We start from the raw sequence: 19956 nt of genomic DNA on the forward strand, positions 1-19956 counted from the left end.
TATATATATTTATGCTTCTTTAAAATTTATTGGTGTTTTCTAGGTGAATTAGATGAAAAGCACACCTGGAAATAATTTGGAAAAAATAATTGAGATATCAAAATATTTTCCACTTTAATTTGAACCCCTAAAATTTTATATTTAAAATAAAACTAGGGAATTTTTCTTTTTGAGGTTGAATGAAACATTGCTTTTGAAACAGCTTTCTTGGGATAGATTCCTCTTTTTTGAAAATGGAACTTTTATGGTTTGACACTAACTTATTAAAAATAAGTGTTCCAGGAAAATAAATATGCATTCAAAGAGTAGAAAAATAAAATGTCTTTGCGCACCTTGAAAGGTCATGCAGAGAGATGTTTTCCCAAGTGGCTTTGAAGGCAGGCCCTGGAGGGGAGTTGAGTGGAGTGTTACATTTTGTCCCAGGATGTTTTTATTCATGAACAATTATAATCTTAAAAAAATAAACATTAAAATGTGTACACTCCAAAAAATGGCTCATAAAAACCACTTCTAATAATTGGTACCTATGTCAATAAGTAAAGCAATTTTTTGAGTCTTCTGAGAATCTTAGATTTTATACTATGTATTTAAAAAGTGCATTTTATTATATATTGCATATTTTTGTGGAAAGGGGAAGAATTTTTAGGTGTTATTGTCAAGTTGATTCTCAGAGGCTGAAAGACAGCTTCTCATTTCTGGGGAGACAGTGAACAGCACTGAATAGTTGACTTCTTTAAGTGAACCTTCTGGCTGATGACTCCTTGTACTAATATGGCTTTGCTAGCTAAAGGTCAACTGTTGACCTGAACTCCATTTCCCAAGTGGCTTCCTGATTTTTGAAAAAGATTTGGATTGCAAGCCTTATGAATGTCATGCAGTGGCTGTGCCTCAGTCCTTTGAGACACTACACTGGGATAAACCCTTGACATCCTCCCAAGAAATCCATCCATCATCCATCCATCTGATCTTCATTGCACGACAGAAAAGTATCCTGAGGATGGGGAAAATTTGCTGTATCAGGGAACTCCTTATCACTGCTGGGCAACCTCCCCAGTGCTCCTGGGAAGGAAAAGAGAGGAGGAAGAACAGAAATAGTTCTGGGTTGTTGTTATTATCCTCCTCAGACTTCCTCAGTGAGGAAGGGCTCAAGCTTTCAGAGATGAGAGGTGGTGCTGAGGACCATGTAGAACAGTGGAGGATGGGCTGGGATATTTGGAGAGGGTATGGGGGTCATGTTGGTGCACAGAGCCTTGAGCAGCCCAGAAGGAAAGAGTGTCTTCAGAGGTGGAGAGAGGGATGTGCCTGGCTGGGTAGGAGGTGATGAAGGTGCACGTAAATCAGATATGAAAGCATATCTGCTTTGGGGAGGCAAAGCAGGAAAAAGCTTTGGGATTCTTGTTTCTAGCATGTGAGCAGTCATCCTTACAGCCAATTCTTTGTTTAAATCCCTGATGGTGACTGTGCTCCACAGACTATATGCCTGGTACAGGCTTAGTACCTGAGGACACTGTCATTGCACGGAAACCCACAGCGTGCTGCTTTGAATTTGTTTTGTAGTGTGCCATTCCTCCTTTGATCCTTGTCTCCCAGCCAGGGGGAACCACATCAGTCCTGCAACTCACAGGTCCTCCAGTAAAGAAACTGGGGCCAGATTTAGCTGCACGTGTGGGCTGAGATGGAAACGCTTCTTGGGAGAAAATGGAACATTTGCTGTTCTGGGTTCTTCAAGGGGTACCTAGTGCTAAAAGTAAAAACAAGATTGGCAAAAACCCCTGTTACAACTTGCTTTTTAGATACGTGGTCTACCTGAATTTTTAAAAAAGTAAGCAGCAGCAATTGTAGTGTCTCTATCAGATTTGCAAAATTAATCTTTCCCTTGAATCTCCACAAAAAAAAAACCCAGACAAATGAGAGGAACATCAACAACATCAATAATTTAAATCCCCCAATCTGGGAGCAAATCAAAAAGAACAATACCCCCAGGGAAAGTAAACTAATAAAATAACCTTCACAAAACCCCTGCCCTCAGCATCGTTTTAATCCAAAAAAGGGGGCAGAAAAGGCCACAAATTCCCTGAAGTCATGCAAGGCTTTGCTGGTGCCAGTGATTTTACAGGGAGGACCATAAATAAAGCCGATCTCCATCTGCAAACAGAGCGCTTCAAATAATGCCCAAATGCACCTTGGCTTCATTCGCCTCCAGCCGCGAGCGGCTCCGGAGGCACTTTTGGAAGTTTTAGCGCGGCGGCTTTCCCCGCGGCGTGACGGGCTGAGGAACGTGGATTTTGTGGGGTGGAAATGCTCCGAGCACAGCGCCGGGGCTGGGATTGCAGAGGAAGCTGAGGCCTCCAGCCCTGCACAGGAAGCAATCTTAGAGCAGGCCTTAAATGCCAGATTCCAGGCAGAGTTTAACTAACCACTGACAGCTCTGTAAACAAAGCAGGGACAAAAAGAGAACAGCTTTCCCTTTTCTGGTAGTCATTTTTTGGTTTGGGGGCTGCAGGGGAATTCTGTAATAGTCGGCTTGATGGGATATAAACCGAGGCTGGAAAGGGTTTGTATATGAAGAACTGTAAAGGGGAAAATACTTCATGGACTAAATCATAGAGAAGAAGGTAGGGCACGGGCAAAACGTGCGGATTCAACTACAAAAAAAAAATATTGCTATTCTTCGTTCTTTCAGCAGGATTTGTACATAGTTTGACTTCCCCTGGGTGGTATTTAAAAGCAGTGGCTTATTTCTCTTGTTTCTCTTTTTGTTCTCTTTTTCTCCCCCCCCCCCCCCACCCCTTTTTTCCTTTTCTTTCTCCTCTCGTTTTCTCTTCACTTTCTTTTTTTCTGCATTTCTGAAGGTGGGGGTGGGAACAGCCAGACGGGGACTAACTTTTGCAGAACTTTTAATTATCTGTGCAGCTAAAGAAAATAAGAACTCTCTTGTGCAGTGCTTTTATTGCTTGTGGTGAAAAATTGGAAGCTTAAAGTTAAAAATCCTGCTGAATTGTCGCTTTTGTTAGTGGAAAAGACCTGTGACGTTACAAATAGCTAGTCTGTGGCTAGCAGATGTATACAGTCCTTACTTGAAGCATGTTGATTTAATTTTAACTAGGAAACTAAACGCAGGCACGGGCTATGTTTATGCTACAAGACATTTCATTAATCTTGTTTATCTCAACAGTACTGAGGAAGTTGAATTTTTTTATGGAAAAAGAAAATAGATACAGCGAAGCTAAGACAGCAAAACAAAACTAAATGGACTCAGTTGGTTAGATGCATCCCTTGTGCTTTCACTCTCATCTAAGTGATCATCTCCTTTTTAGATTTGGATCTTCCCAGAGCTTGGAACACTTAAACACCCACCATGGATGACTTTGAACGCCGCAGAGAACTCAGGAGGCAAAAGCGTGAGGAAATGCGCCTGGAAGCAGAGAGGTGAGTTACTACATCTGGAAAATGGTGCTGCTGGCTGGCCTTTGATTAGCAGTGGCTATGAGAATTTCTGCCTGAAGTTCCAAAGAGTCCTTGTGCTATCGATATGTGCCAAAAAAACAGCTTTAGCTAATGTTGTGGGGTTGTATTGCCTAATTTCCTTACACTGCTTCCAGTTATTTTGCTACATGAATAAATGCAAACAGCAAAGGTGGTGGAATATGGCCATGTGAAATCATAGCAAGGAAATCTCATCCTCAGATGCTGTGTGAGTGCTGTGCAGAAGGGTTTGTGTTTGCCAGATATTTATGTATCAGTTATTATAGATGTTAAAGTTATAAGATATAAATTGAAAACTGGGATACACTTGGTATATGCAGTATAGCATATGTGTGAATTGTCTGCCATTACTGTGCTGTTGGTGTTGTGTTTGTACTGCCTGTTGCTTTTTATTCACTTGCAGTCACTTTATGTGGGCAACAAGAACCCACCTGCTGTCAGTTGTCAAAGATTTACTATGGTGAAATGAGAGCAGAATTTGATGTGGGTATGACGATGTCAATTTATGAAATAAATACCTAAAAATACAGGCAATGATATTTCATTAACTCAACCCAATTTACACCTGTACAGTTCTGTTTGCTTTAATGAAATTTCATGATTTACACTGGTGTAAGCAGGGAGAAAGGCTCCATTTATTTTTGAAGTATCTTCAGTGATAAAAAGATTTGATTTAGCTTATTAACACTGCACTGATTTAAAAAAAATAAAAGCTAGGTTTAAGCACATTTTGTTCTCATTTTTGTACTTAATTCTGAAGAGGGACTTAATTTTTGTTTCTTCTTCTTTGAGCAAAGCTGTTAAAGGAAAGGCCTTAGGGTTTGTTGGGAATAGAGGCCTTGGGTGGTCTGTGGAGGATGTTAGGGCTTGTAACTCCCTGTGTGAATTTCTGTAGAAAAATGCCACTTGACTTCTCTTTGAAGACCTCCAGGCTCTCATTGAGCTTGCAGAGGCTGTGGAGTGACCTGGGCATCGGCCATGTGGTGTGGCTGGTTTGGGCAGGCAGGGACAGCTCCAGGGGTTGGGGATAGTGGGCTCTTGCCTTGCCATCACTGGAGGTGAAATCCAGGGTGTCACGTGTATCCCATGCTGCTAATGGGAAGTGGTTTTTCCATGTCTGCTCTGTTGGGGTTTAGCCTGGTGCTTTCATGGAGGAGGGTAGCTTGGTGGCATCCTGGCCAGAGGAGAAGGACTTGAGCCTGTGTCCCTTTTTCTCCCTAATCACTGCAGATGTGCTCCATGCCCTTTCCCACACAGTTGAGGGCTTTCAACAATAAATTACTGTACGCTAAATCTTGCTGTACTCCCTTTGCTGCTGCCAGCTTCAAGCATTCAAGTACCATGAGTCAGACCCCTTAAAAGTCACAAGACTGCTTTAAAAATCTCAGGATCTTAAAAAGAATTTAGTCTGGCCTTTTTATTTTTGATTTGCCTTAACAATAACAGAGCCTGACTCTCAAGTTCAGCTCCAGGTGCTGGAACCTCCCAAATCCTGCCCCAGCAAGGGCAAAGTGGGGCAGGAGCTGAGCATCTGCCCCCATTGCAGTGCTCACACAGAGGGAAGGGAAGCAGCACTGGGGCAGTTATTAATAAATGAATATGTGATGCTGCATTGGTTTTGGTGAATTCAGATTTTTAGGGATTTGGGGATCATCTTCGCCTTTAATAATATGACCACAACATGTTCACATGTCATAAGCTGCAGAAATCTGCTTGCCAGATTTGCCTCTGAACACTTTTAGGAGTATTATTAAGTGAATTGTACAGTCCTAAAGCACAGCATGGAGGTTGGAAATGTTCCTTTATAAGTTGTGAGCAGAGGCCATTTCCCTGGCCCTCCCATCAGTGGGCTGTAGCCTTACTGTGGGGAATCAAGCACTGGTTGCAAGAATTTCTGCTGGGAGATGGAGAGATGGACCTGTGTAGGCTGTAACATGCTTGCCAGGTCTCCTATATACTGTTTAGGCTTCTTTGAGTAGAAGAGTAAAGCCAGAAATGCCAGCAGCCATACCCATCAGCAGTAACTCAGCATTTTGCCATTTCCTGGGATAAATGCACATTGGAAGCCCATCTTTCTAGCTGGGTGCCTGTGCCCAAGGAAGACTGAGGGGTGAAAATGTAGCAGCATGGAATCCTGCACCACATGCTCAAGAGTGGCTTGATGCTACCATGTCTTCATGGGAACCCAAGGCTGTGTTAGGATTGGTGAGGCTACATGAGCTGTCAGATTCCCAAGTGTCTGTGATGCTGGAGCCACTGATGTCCAGCTATTTAATCTTTGGAGAAGCTCAGTGTAAGTTCAGTCCTTGAGGTCTGGTGCTAGGCTTTGTGGTTTGGGGCTTTTTTCCATTAGAAATCTGTTGGAAATTATACTTTATTGTGCTGTGTAGCCCTGGCATTCTGGGCTCATGTGCTTAGAACCTCTGGGTTCATATGCTTAGGATCCTGAGGACACGTTTTGTCTTTGAAGAGTGACATTGCATTTCACCCCTGGTACATGTTGTGGCTAGTAGTTCATGCAGAGGCAACTCAGATAAAAATTGTCACCAACTCAAAAACAAAATAGAGTTTTTTTGATTTTAAGTTCTTACAATTTCAAGGTATTCCAGATGTTCTCAATTTCCCACACAGGCTCACTGTGCCCACCCAGAAATGTTGTCCAGCCAGATTTTTTTTATTATTTTTTTTTTTTTTTTTTTACTGTTTATATTTGTCTGGATCTCTGGAGGCCTATCAACGTGTTTGGAGTAGCACTGCAGATCTGTCTAGGGGGCATGTTTCCAACAGCAGACATATGGGACTTTGTCCAGCTTTCTCCCAGGCTGTCAGATTTATTGCATGTGCTCAGCCTGGCAGGAACCCAGCAGCTCAGGTACCTCAGGAGCAGAGGAGACTTTTCAGGCACAGCCTGGAAAACCCAGGACAACATATGGTAGTGTTGTGCCTGTCTGGAAGCATTCTGCATCTGGTGGGGTACTGGTCAGGTGTGAGGTCAGGGGAAAAAAGGAAAACCTTCAGCTGTTGGGGTGGTGGGATGTGCTACATCTTTAATTGCTCTGTGGCAAAGCCAAGGCTTTGTCTTGCTCCCCAGGGGCAGGACAGCAGCCCAGGGACTCCTGTGCATGGGTTTTATAAAATCCTGAGGTACCAGACTGAAGCCAGTGGGAAACTTTGCTCTGATTTCAGTGGCCTTTGGATTAAGCCCTACCAGTGTTATTCTAGCCAGTTGATTTATTAGGCAGTGGCAGCCCTGAAAGAGCTGGGTGAAGGCTTTGCCTCCCCAGCCACAGGGTACATTCTGTGCTGGAGTGTCAGGGCTGTCACAGAAGTGAGCTGCACATACCTGACAGCAACAATCCCATGTGCAATTAGAGCACAGGGGACTGACTTCTTTCAGCAAGGGAAAAAACAAATACCACCTGCTGCTTTGTGCCTCCTTCTAGGCACTAAAAGATGTTCTCTTGAATAAAACCATCAGGTTTTGCCATTTTGATGCTGTAACTGATGCTGGAAGAATTTAGCTTGGAGCTGGGCAGAGTTTGTTTGGTGTCTGCAGGGGTGGTGGTTTCTGAGTGTCTTGTTGGTCCACTTCAGTCTGCTGCAGCTGCACTGAAAAATTGAGGTGAAATACTTCTTAAAAGGACAATGCACCTACTTCCTTGACTGCAGCATAATTGAGAGCAGAAATAAGCCCCTTGAACTCTCTAAAGAATACTTCTCAGGTTAATCTATTCAGTACTTAAGCCTCAAATTTACAAGTGGCTGACTTACTATTGTACCAGCAATGAATCTTTACTTCTACTTTGTGATTGTTGTTTTGTTTGTATTTGGTGTTTGTTTTTGTTTTTTTTAATTATACTAGGGAGCTGATCCAATTTGCTCCATTGTCACATCATCACTACTGCAGACTTCTGGAAGGTCTTAGGGTCATTGTCAGGCTGGCCTCCATTTAGCTGAAGCTAAACTTTGAATCTGAACCAGAGTTTTGCCCTGTGTCATGCTCTTCCCTAAGGGATTGTAGATCATATCATGAGGAAGGAGAGATGTTGGTCATCCTGTTGTGAAAATATGGCAAAGAGACGGGGTTAACTAGGTCAACTACTATTACTAGTGTCATGGTTTGACACTGGCACAATGCTAGTGCTCTTATGAAAATGTAATTTTTTAATTGAATGTTGTGAAATGGAATTGAGAATAAAGTAGGTTTAAGCTTAATAATAAGAAAAAAAAAAGACATTTATTAAGCTATGATTATAAAAGAGAGAAAGGAAGGGAAAAAATACATATAGATTTAAATGAGAACTTTGTAAAATATTCTTTTTCTTACTATTTAATTTTAATAAACTATAGTGAGATATAATTTGGACTTTAATTAGGTTTCCACCCCCCAGGCAACTGATATTTAGTTTATTGAGGGAGACAGGAGTTTTTCTTGTGCTATAGACCCTCTTAGGAAACACAGATGGAACATCTTGTGTTTCTATATTATACATGGCACTGCTTGGAGAAAAGTTTGATATGGTGACTTTTTTTTTTTATGTACAGTGCTTTTATTACTAATGCATGGATGGACAGACTGCTTTTAGGATTTTTTTTTAAGGCTGTCTTGCTAAGAGGGGAGAAAATAATAGTTTAGTTTTTTATTTTTGGGACTACAGTCTCCCCTATTTTCTTATTTTCTTCTGGGGCTGAGGGTTTAAGAACAGAGATTTTTTTCTCTTTTTTTTTTTTTTGAGGACAGGGGTATTACCACAAACTCTTTAACTTTTTTCTGTTTGCTCTACTTCTGTCTTTTTTTAGCTGAATCAGGTTTCTTGATTTATTGGCATCTTCTTAAAATACAGTCTTTTTTGAAGGAGAAGATTGGTTTAGTTTGTGGCTAATACGGAAAAGTCTAGCTAAAAGCTACTCTTTGTCCCCTTTTTATTTAGAATTTTACTTTTTAACATTTCAGGGTTTAAGGTGTTTCTCTTCTTTTCTTTTAAACTGAGGAGGGGAAGAAAAAAAAAATTTATAAAGCTTTTATCTCTTAAGGAAGGGTTAAAAATCTGGAGTCCCAGGATGGCTCGATGCCCAGACTCTGGTGGCTCCCACGCACTGGGCACCTTGCAGCTCCCCCTGCTCCTCCTTCCTCGCGGTGGAATTGCTGACAGAACTGCCGATGTCTCTTTCTCTCTCCCTCTTGGGAGAGAAACTCTGGGGGGGGGAATGGAGACATCCCAGATTTCTTCCACCCTTCCATCTGCAGGGGCCAGCCCGGTTCCAGTCCCTCCAGCCACGGCTGGGCAGGGGAGGCTGCACTGCACGCTGACTGGAACCAGAGAGAGCAAGTTCTCCTGGGAATTCTGCTTTTAACCCCTCTGTGTTCTCAGAGGTGTGTCTACCTTTAATTGGTCAATATCTAAATTGACCTCTTCTTTCTGGAAAAAAATCTTTTTCCGTGTCAAACCATGACAACTAGTTATTTATTTATTAATAATTATTACTATGACTAAATTCACCCAAAAAAAGTTTATGTGAGTAGGATATAGAGAAAAATATTGCTTCAAAGTTGTTTGGTTCTTGATAGCATTAATTTCTAAAGGCAGTGGCTAAATGTTTCTTTTTTTTTTTTTAAAGAAAAAGATCCTACAGGCCAGGGATAGCAGCAACCTGCAGGAGGCTAAAATTCTCTTGGGTTAGTAAATTGCTTAATGCAACTTCTGCTAAAACAAGACACATGGTTAATCCCAACTAGGTACAACTGAAAAAGAAGTCAAGTGAATTTCAGTTTGGCTCCACAAAGGTGAGTAGAGAACCAGAAGGACATTTCATGTGCTTTTTGCTGTTCCTGTTGAGCCTGTTGTAGCTTTGGTAGCACACAAAGGACTGATTGCTCAAGTTAAGAAGATCAAACCAGAAGGGTGCATCTTTGCAGGACAATGAGAAGCAGCATGTTTCTTCTGGAGAGGTTAACACTGGACACATTTATGTCCACAGCAGCTTAATGCTTCTGGAGAGCAAGGAAGTGTCATCTTTGTCAGCCACAGAAAGTAAAAACATGTCCTTCTCCTGTCCAGGACAGTGAGGGTAAGCATCAGACCAATGCTGAATGACCACAAATGACTTCTGAAGCTGTTTTTTGTTCCTGCAGTGGAGTTATCCCTGATACGGGGTGTATGTTAGTGAGAAATGTTAAACAGAGTTCATAGTTTAGGAATTACACAAAAATGGCTCCTTTCCGGTTTCTCTTTCCTTGAAACACTAGGAGTTGCCCATTTCTGGTTCTCAAGAGTCTGGTTATGTTTTTATGTAGAGTTTACAGAGATTATGCTTCATTTCAGGTTTGTATTGAGGAAAGAAGAATACGACCTTAATACAAGCTTTCAATGAGTGCATGTTTGAACATAAGAGAATCTGGCTGCATATATGTTCCATGTAATTTCCAATGTTCATGTTTTATTTCAGAATTGAATTTCCCCAAAAGTTAAGCCTCTGTCCTCCTAAAGGCTGTGATCCTATCTATTCCAAGCCTCTTTTGCTACTAGAAAAAAAAAAAAACTACAGTGTTTTTTCTCTCCATGAACTTCATACATCCTGAAGTTGCAAACATTTTGGGGATTTCTTTTTGTCTTTCTGTATAACAGTCACTTTTTGCTAGAGCCAAGACATGACATCTTCTGCCCAGGAGTTAAACATTGAGGCACTGAATAAATAAGATTAGAGATGCATGAGAGTTGAGAACAAATTGAAGCAGAGTGCTCCAGCTGTTAACCTGTCTTCACAGCTGCCTGGAATTTCAGGACTGACAGGACGTATTTGGATTGTTGAGGTGGCTTTGGCCCTTCACACTGAATCTCTATTGTGCAATTTTTGGAGTTCATTCTTAACCCAAGCAGAAAAGCATGACCAAGTAGCTCATTAAAGCCTTCTCTGCTGCAGTCACTCTCAAGTGAGAGTGGATACTAAACAAATCTTAGCTATTGCAGCATTTCAAATGTCCTGGAGGAAATAACCAAATGTATGGAAAGCTCGGTAGAATTAAGTGGCTAATTTTTGTTTTTTTTCAGATTGCATTTTCTTTAAAATGCAAGAGAAGTGCTTCATAAATGCAGCTTTGTTATTCCAGAGAGCTAGACATACAGAGTATAGGCTTCACTCAGCTGAACCCACTGCAATTCCTAAGCAGACAACAAAATCAGCTCCTTAGTATCTCATATAATAATCCAGATTATGGATTATAATATGTTAAAATCACTCTGTAATCTGGGTACTAGGTGTACTGTGCCAGCCAATCTGTTAGGAGGACAGTTCCAATCTAAAATCCAGACAGTTGGAAAAATGCCCCATCTTTCATCTCTTGGAAACACCATGGAATTCTGGAAATGATTGGTCATTTCCAAAAACGAGTCACCTCCAATCCTCTAACCAGGTAACCCACCTACTGCCAGGGGAAAACCTGCCCTTTGTTTCCTACTGTGAATTTATTAGTTTTAACTGGACTGATGTCCCTCATGAGCTGGATATTATTTTCCAGATCCAACTGGATCTGGATATTTAAATATCTAATAAATAAAAGCATGGAAAAACAGATTTTTGTACTTATTATTGATAATTCTGATCAGCATGCCTGCTTGAAAGAGCACCATACAAGGAGCAATATAACATGGAATTTTATCTTGATTTTCAGGATTTGACCAAAACATAGGTCTGCACAAAGAAAACAGTGAGTCTGAAGAAATGTAGCTGATATAGGGCAAATAAGTGTCCATGTCTTTCCTGCCATGTTTATGTTGAAAAATTACATCTATTTAGTATCTTAGATGCAAATTGGCAGTATGTAGTTTATTAAGCCAGGGCAGACTGCAGCACTTTTGCATCTCTGTCATTATTCCTTCAAACAGTGCAAGTCATATTTGTCACCAGAATTTTCTCATACAAAACATTTCAGATATTGAAATGCAAAAAAGCTGCATAAAGTGAAAATTGGCCTAAGGCTGTGAAGACACAGAGCCTTCAAATTCCCTGTGCCATCCACAGCAGGGCACATAGCCTTACCTTCTGTTAACTCCACGTGGCAGAGACCAAAGGCATTGTTCTAAACTGACTCAGAGTAAAAAAAGGTTCTGTTCTTGGTCCCTGGTCTACTTCTGTCAGACTTTTAGGCAGGGAAATCCCAATATTTCTATATTTCTTCCTAGAAAATAAGTATGTTGCTGAGCTCTCAGCTGCTTAATCATTTTCCATGTGCCTGATATTCACAACTAGTGCAAGTGGCAGAGTTAGTTTAATTCATTGTATAAAGCATTCTCACACCATAGGATTACATTTACCTCATCACACAAATGCATGTGCTTAGAAATGAGTGGGCTGAAAAATCTACATTAACCCTTCTTTTGACTCAATAAGGACTCATATTTAATAGTGATGCTTGGCAACAAATTTCCTTTAGTTTAAAGAAAAGCAAAGGGAATACTGTATTGTTCCCATACAAAATAAGCTGATGGTTGAACATCCCTGTGTCTTAGGAAAAGTTTTAAAGAATACTCTGCAGGCAAATATGTTTGATATATTTACCTCCAGTAACATACTCTCTAGGCTGCATATGTGTGTTGCAAGGGTCTGGACAGAAGAAAAACTAATGTCAACCTTTAAAACTGCAAATTTGGAGACTTGGAATGGTATCTCTTAGTCATTACATTTAAATGCCGCCTTCTAAGATAACAAGAACATTATTGAACTTATTGCTTAATTATGTTACTAATTTTCAGGGCATTCTGGGTTCAGAATGGTAGAAATTATCAGACATGAGAGAAATTGCAGTTATTGGCCAGCTGTAAGAGTCTCTAAGGAATGACATGAAAATAAATTTAGCCAGACTATTTCTAGGAGCATCTGCTTCTCAGTGTGAGTTTGCATTTTATTAACGTTTTTATGATCTAATATCTGAAATGAAACTAGAAAATCAGAATATGAGATTTCCCCTTAAAAAGCTGAGGCCAATTGGTTTGCAGGGATAATAGATAAAATAAAGTCAAATGCTCACAAGTTTTACACACAAATAAGCAGAGTTATGTAAACACTATCAGATTGCTGGCAGCCCGGGCAAAGCCATCCCTTCACAGCTCAGTTCAAAGAACCACAGAGGAAAAATGTGATTTGCAAATAAAACCCCAAACTGATTTCAACTTGCAGAAGCATCTCATTTGGTCAATTAGCTTCTGCATTTTTTGGCTTTGTGCCTTTAAACAAGTTTTAAATTACTGAAGATAAATGTTTATAAGCGGCTTAATTTCTCTCATCGTAACCTACTTATTAGCTCGTGCTAAATGAGGAAAAACCCTCTTGCCAGCAGATTGTGCTTGCATGCTCAAGGTCTTTCATAGCATGAAGAAAGTCATCGGGTGGCAGTGCTTCTTGGGAAAATTAATTCATCAGTACACAGCTCAGGATATACTCCTGGCCAGAAATAAGGTCAGTGGGCACCTAGACCTTTGGAAAGAAGTCTGGTGACAGCACAGTCCCCAGGAACGCTGGCACAGAGCCTGACCCAAGGGTCAGGTCAACACAGTGATACAGCTACAGACTAGAAGGAGAAGTAGTTGTGTTGGTGCTGCAGCTGAGCCCTTCTCTTCCTGTGGAGTAGCAAGGGTGATGGGAAGTGGAAAAGTAAGCAGGATGCATTTCTTTTTGTTTATTGGAAAGTATAAACCAGTGGGTAGTGTATGTGACAGTTGAAGGTTAACTTCATGTTGGTTGACATTAAGGAAATATAAATAGATGCTGTTTTGCTCCTTTTTATGTCAAAACTTGTTGCTTGGTCCAAATAAACTTGCTTATTAATAGTCTTTACTAGAGAGTCTTGAATAAAAGGCCAGCAAGTTTGTCATGCTGACATAGAAAATTAAGGGAAGGCTGCAACTCAACAGCAAGTTGTGACTGTCTTTTGATTTGGGATTTTGTCTTCTGGGATTTTTTTCCTCTAACATTTTTCTAAAAACATGCCTTAGTTTCCTTTAAGGTAGGTTGTGACCCATTTTCAATGCAGACATAATTTAGGCAGGCAGCAAGGACTGCTCTAGCAAAGGTTATCTTCTAGGTGGACTGGGTTCTTGTGCTGAGACCAGAAGAGGTGCTCTAAATTGGTACCTAAGAGCAGAGCTTCTTCAAGGGTTTGGCTAAGTTACTTCTCCATACTCCTACTTCCCTCTTCCACCAGCTTGAGACCACATTTTGGTGTGGGCAACATTTTGGTATATGGATTAGTTAATTGAATTGAGCAAGTACTCCTTAGTGAGACCTCTTTGACCTGATGAATACATATCATAGCAAATTTTTAAGTCAGTTAAGTGCACAGAGTGGAAAGAAACCAAATCACCATGACTTGATTTACTGCTTGTCAGCTGAGCTTCTCTCAAGGCAGGTCTTACTGTGAAACAGCACAGTGGGAGGGTGAGCATAGTCACATGTGCACTGGGACATTTGCACAGATTTAGTGCATTTGGTTTCAAACCAGCTTTGAGGTAGTTTTCTGCTATTTCTGTGCACAAGCAAGGACTCCGTAGCTGTGATACACTTCTAAAGTCACTGAGAACATAGACAATTGTGTGTTCACAAGACACATCTTCCTACCACAAGACAGGTCCCTATATGTAATAGCTTAATTTGGAGAAATATGTGTTTTGAGGTTGGGAGATTGTTTTTGAGCAGAATTCCAATGAGCAGACAGTGTTAACAGGAGCAAGCTGGTTTCATTTATAACACTATCAGCCCTCTAGTGAAAGAGAGAAGATCAGATACTCAGTGTATCAATCGTGGGAATTTCTGAAAGGCAGTGTTATAATTACAATGGTGAGAAAGATAGAGGGCTGAAGTTGGCTCCAGAGCAGAATGCTTACTTAGCATAAAGAATAAAACTATTTCCATCTGTTTTTTTTTTTTTTTTTGGGTTTTTTTTTTTTTTTTTTTTTTTTTTTTTTTAGCAGAGAAAATAAATGTGGTGGTATAAATGGCTTTAAATAAAATGGACTTTTTGGGAGCAGGGAAAAACAACAAGCAGGAAACCTCACAAATTTGGTTTTGATCTTCACCTGAATTCCAAAACTGTTACTCAAAACTTAGCCATCGGATTTTCACAGAAAAGCTTGCAGCTGGGATGTGAGACACCACAAAAGGCTGCCTCCATGCCTCCCATTTTCAGTGTTATCATCTCCTCAGAGGACCAGAACACAGAAGAGACTGGAGAAGGGGTTTTTTGGTCCTTGTGTCTCCTCATGAGATGATTATACCAGTGTATTGGAATATCACATCATGCCATCCCTCAAGATGAGGTCCTCAACCTGCAGTCTGTTTTGTCCCTTTTTCCCACATAGAAAATGTTTGGTTAGAAATGAAAAAAAAAAAAAAAAATTGTGTGTATTTCCACAGGAAAGGATGATGTAGTTTCTTCAGAATAGGTTTCTTTTACTAGCCTGTGATCACTAAGCTTGTCCTCACAGCTTTCTCAGGTTCATTTTCAGCCTACATGAAATGACAAGTTTGCTCTGGGCACTGTTGCTTGGATCATTCCTGAGATTCTCCAGCAGCTACTACTTCAGTGTCTTAATAAGGCAGCACCAGAGCTGGGAAAGACAAGGAGATGGATTTTCTAAACACTGGCTAAACATGTATTCCTTTTATGGTCCAGCTTGCACAGTGGGGTATTCCTCTGAAGGTCAGAGACACAGATGACAAAGTGCTTCCCACTGCAGCTTATTTTTTGAGTGCAAGCATCATGTGTCTGGTGCCACATATCCAGGCTGGTCTGAGAAGGAGAAGGAAATAGTTGGGTAGGGAAGTGTAGAAAGAAGGGGAGAAAGCAGGGCCTGAAGTTCTGTGTATTTTGCATTGATGCTATTGCTGCACTCACTGGGGCTGCAGGATGTATGGATTGGTGACTATCATGATGGATGGATTTTGCTGTTATTTCACAAAAAATGTCCCTCAGAATGTCTTCTGTAGGATTTCAGGGATCAGGTCATCCCACAGCAATAACAAGGACAAATTTTCATGTCATGGCCATGAATTTGGCTCTTCCTTCTCCCAGCAAAATGAGATAGAGTGCTAATGACCTTTTCAAGCCAGTGAGTTATGATAGCTGGAGGGTTTGTCTGTGCTGGAATACCACAAGATGAATTTGTTTAATGAAAATATTTAATTCCACCCCCTCTTCCCCTTCTCTCTTGTACAAGCTAGAGAGTCTTTTCTCTCATTAGCATGTAATCATCTTAGAGTGGAGGATTGAATAAATTCCTTCAGGGCTATAATCTAATTTCTCACCCAAATTTTTGATAGAATGGATGAGTCATTTCAATATTCTAACGAGAAGGAATATATTGGTGATTAAATTAATATGAGAAAACCTCCTAGTAAGTAATGAAAATATCATCATGTTTATTCAGGCCTGAATGTAAGTAGAGGCTATACATAAATTGAACGAAGAAAATATATATTCAAGGCAAACCTGAAATGTTCAGGCAAATCCAATGGACTTGTAATCTAATTTTTCATTTACTGATTACTATCAGATGGACTAATACAGTACCTAATAAACTATGAAGATAATGAAAGACTTCAGCTGTGTCACCAGCTCTGACACTGTTTGAGTAAAGAGAAGTGCTTGAAGGTGTTGTTTTGGTGACTCATATCTTGAAAGCCTAACTTTCTTCATCTGTTTCCCTGTTGCTTTGCTGGCTCCATCCTGATTTCACCTATCGTGCTCACATCATACTTACAATGAGATCCTGATGTATTGCCTTTGATATCACCATAGGTCTTGCATGCTTGTGGTTATTCTGACTTTGGAGGAAATGTGACTTCTCAGTCTGTTGGCTGTGTGGTTTTGCTAGATAGAATATCTTGCTTTGAGGAGATAAAAGCTTAAATGCACAGAAGTGGAGCAAAGACCACAAAACATGCAGCTTAGCTGATGAAAGCTTTTAAACTCCCGTGCTTGCTTGAAGATAACAGAAGAATTCTGAAATTCAAGCGAATATAAATGAAAATGTTTTAAAGCAGGGTAGATCCAGGAGGAAAGGGCTGGTTGCCAGTTAAGCTCAGGGGACCCATTTAACATGCCATGTCATACATTCAAAGCTATTCCATGTTAAATTGCATTCTCTTTCAAGGCTTGCCCTCATTTCAGTCTGAATCCTCTTTTTGGTATTTGTGCATGTTTAATAGTTACTCTGGGTTTGAGGGATTGGTAAAACTGAGAGCAGGGTTCATCTGTCTCATCCTCATTCTACTGCTGGAAGAAATTCTGGTAAGACATCTTGGTGACTAGCAATGACTTTTCCGTCACCAGCCCATCTTCATTTATTTATTGATTGTTCTTTCCTCAACTTGGGCTGTACCCTGTCATCAGTTTCTAAGCCAAATTCTTTATGGAAGTCAACAGGGAGTCCTGCGCAAAGGGAAATGACATAATGTTGCCCTTTAGTCCTACCTACAGAGAAGCAGGCTTGGGAAACATACACATTTTCCTAATTACCAAGCACTGAATTTACAGCATGTGTTCATTTTCTATTGACATCCGGCAGCAACCCAGCACGTTGTAAATTCGACCGTTTGTATTCCAGACAATTGTTTTTAATAAAAATATTCTGGATGTTGTCTTTATTTGCCTTGCATATGGTAAATGTTGAGGTCTTCAGTCCTCTGAGGTAAAGAATGTGCCATTTTAATGGGCAACATGGACTGTTCTTAGCTAAAAATGTTTCCTTGTCCCATTGGAGTGAATGATTTTGTAGGCTGCCACCTTTTACACCACCAGTAATTGCATTTTTCTGGAGATTTGTGTCTCTATAGTTTGTAAAACACTTTTGATATGAAAGATGCTTCTGTAAATGTGTGTTCATGTGAACAGTCACCTTCCACAAGGAAAGGGTTCCTGTGTTCATGGCCTACTTCTGTAGTGCCTTCAAGTTGTTCTTCTGCAGCACAGGATAAAACAGAACTGCAGAATGGGTTTAAAATTGAGACTTTCCTAATAGGACAACCTCTTTGCTAGTTAGAATTCAGACTCTTTAAAGCTCAAATGCTTCATTAGATAAAGGAAGGATGTAAGCATAAACATAAAGAAATCTGGCCAGAGCAGACTGCTTGAAAGGTAGCTGAAAGTGATTCCTTCTGTTGGGAATAGTAATGCCATTTTTTACTGCTTTTGCTCCTCATTTTAGCACTGTAGTGCTTCTCATGATGAAAGCTGCTTTGTACACTTCTATAACCAGAGCTTCTGGCATTTGGTCAATTATTTACTAAATGTATATATATCCCTGCATCATCCTTTTAGCAGGGCAGTGCTGTTCTTTAGCTTTCCAAGTGGGGAGTGAGGAGGGACTTGGCCACAAATCTGTCAGAGGGGATGTAGTAGTGCCTTTTGCTTGCCTCTACTTACCAGATCTCCTCCAGGCTGCAGAATTTGGAGAATGATGTGCAAATCATCCAGGCTCACAGCTTTTAGCACCTGTACTTTGGTACAGACCACTTTTAGAAGGAGAAGCCATGAAAAGCAGCCTTGGTCATAGACTTCAGGAATCATTCTCCGTAAGTTTTAAGGTCTTTGGAGGTTGGCCCACCTCTGTTACATTTCATAAGGACTCTGTGTATGTTTCATTGCAGGGAAAATTGCATGTGGAGCCATTGCTTATCTCTGCCACTGGCTGTTGGCTCCTGGATGTTGATAGGGAGATCCTGCAGTGTGTCTGCTGATGATGTCTCCTGGCAAGGGAGGCTGATAACATGGATAGCCTGATAGTGCTGGACTTGCTGGCTGTTGGGTGGCTGGCACTGAGAAGGCATGAGGTGATTTGCATGGCGTGCAGGGCTTTTATGGAGGAGCTGTGTTCTTAATAAACCTTTTCAGAAGCTGGAGAGGAGTAACATCATCTTGTAACCCCTTTCCACTGGATTCTGTGGGATTTCACCACTACAGGTTTTGTTTGAGGAGACTGAAGGGTTTTTCAAATGCCTGTGCAAGCTTTAGTCACATCTTGAATGGTCAGTGGATAGGGCAATTTAATGTTGCTGAGCATGTGTGTGAGAGGAGGACGTGGGAGACATCTGGAGACTTATTCTGTCCAAAACTAACAAACATGATGCTGGAGTTTTTGGGAAAGTGATCAGAAACAAGGGCAGGAACCTTCTGACTTGAAGGCACTCTTCTGCCATTTGTGAACTGGATTCATCATCTGGGACAGTAGCTATTGCCATATCAGTTTCTTTTTCTTTTTCCTTTTCTTTTTGCTTTTCGTTTTGTTTTTCCTCTGCTCCCCTCTCCATCTCTCCCCTCCCCCCCCCCCTTTTTTTTTTTTCTTCTTTTTTTCTTTCTTTTCTCTCTTAAGCCAGAACCATGACCCTGTTTCCTGTAAATGTGCCTTTGTCACCACAGGTTTAGGCTGTCATAACACATTTTACCTCAAGTTCCATCTTTAATCACTGAGTGGCAGACCTGGGAATAGAAGCCATGGCTCAGCCACAGGACCACATTGCCTCTCCAAGGCAGAGGGCAGCTGGGAGCTTTCTTACTGAACAGCCTGCTCTGCAGATTGCTGGCAAGCTGTACTTGGGGGTTTCATAAACTGGGGCAAACGCCACTTCACCTTGTAATAAAGAACAGTGTGAGTCTCAAAGGGCACAGAAATGCCTGCAGCCTTTTTTAGGCAGAAGAGGGGAATGTGGCAGCTGAGCCTGTGCATTTAGTGAATGTTGGGAACAGATAATAAATTAAGACTTTTAGGGGTGAAAAAAGGGTTGCTTATGTAACCCAACTCTATTTGTTAGACTTCCTCCTCCCTAGCCTCGTTCTCCATTATTTATCAATTAACTATGTTGAGAGTAGTGAGCTGATGACCACAGAATTGGGGAGGGAGGCTGTGGGGTACTAGTTGTTATCCTGTTCTAAAAGCTATAATATGGATACCAGAAAGAATGAGAATCAGATGTAGATGATGCTGTAGAGTTGCCATTGGTAGAACAGAATGTACTGCACTATCCAGCTATGGTTGTTGCTGTGTCTAAAACCATACAGCATGTGTGAAATGTGGATGTCAGTCTGGAGCACTTGTGGGGTTTATAGGCTCCTCATTATGTTGCTACACTGTGCGTGATAAATTACACTGCCATTTAAATTCCATATCTCAAACCAGCTTATTTTGCTGCAAAGACTTTGCTCTGCTTCCACTGAGAGCTGCATGCAAGTGAGGAGTCTTATCACTCAGGCACTCCAAGGTGCCTATTTGCTGTTCCTACTGTCAGCAAAATTCTGATTGACTTCATTACAAAAACTGGATGAAATGCTTGTAGGCTTGTTTTTCATGAAAACCTGGATTGGCTGATGGGGAGCTAAGAAAGAGTGCTGAGAACTGGGAATGCTTACCCCAAACCCTTTGGCATGTATGAAATTGAAGGGGAGGGGGACAAATTCTACATTTCCTGCAAGGTGACAATGAG

The 19956-nt window shown here is 40.9% G+C and overlaps 1 protein-coding gene across 5 annotated transcripts in view; it reads left to right on the forward strand.

Annotated features, from left to right (window-relative positions):
* CALD1 (caldesmon 1) overlaps positions 1-19956 on the forward strand; it is a 177501-nt gene that overhangs the window by 86594 nt on the left and 70951 nt on the right. For 4 of the 5 annotated variants that reach the window (XM_077783314.1, XM_021552045.3, XM_077783317.1 and 1 more), the window contains exon 3: positions 3318-3429. In XM_077783314.1, coding sequence (XP_077639440.1) covers positions 3359-3429 — 71 coding nt within the window. In that variant the 5' untranslated portion in view covers positions 3318-3358. Of the gene's footprint in view, positions 1-2390; positions 2616-3317; positions 3430-19956 lie in introns of those variants that run through there. The other variant, XM_077783315.1, reaches the window with a different exon arrangement.

This window comes from Lonchura striata, chromosome 5 (assembly GCF_046129695.1).
Source record: "Lonchura striata isolate bLonStr1 chromosome 5, bLonStr1.mat, whole genome shotgun sequence".
NCBI classification, from domain to species: domain Eukaryota; kingdom Metazoa; phylum Chordata; class Aves; order Passeriformes; family Estrildidae; genus Lonchura; species Lonchura striata.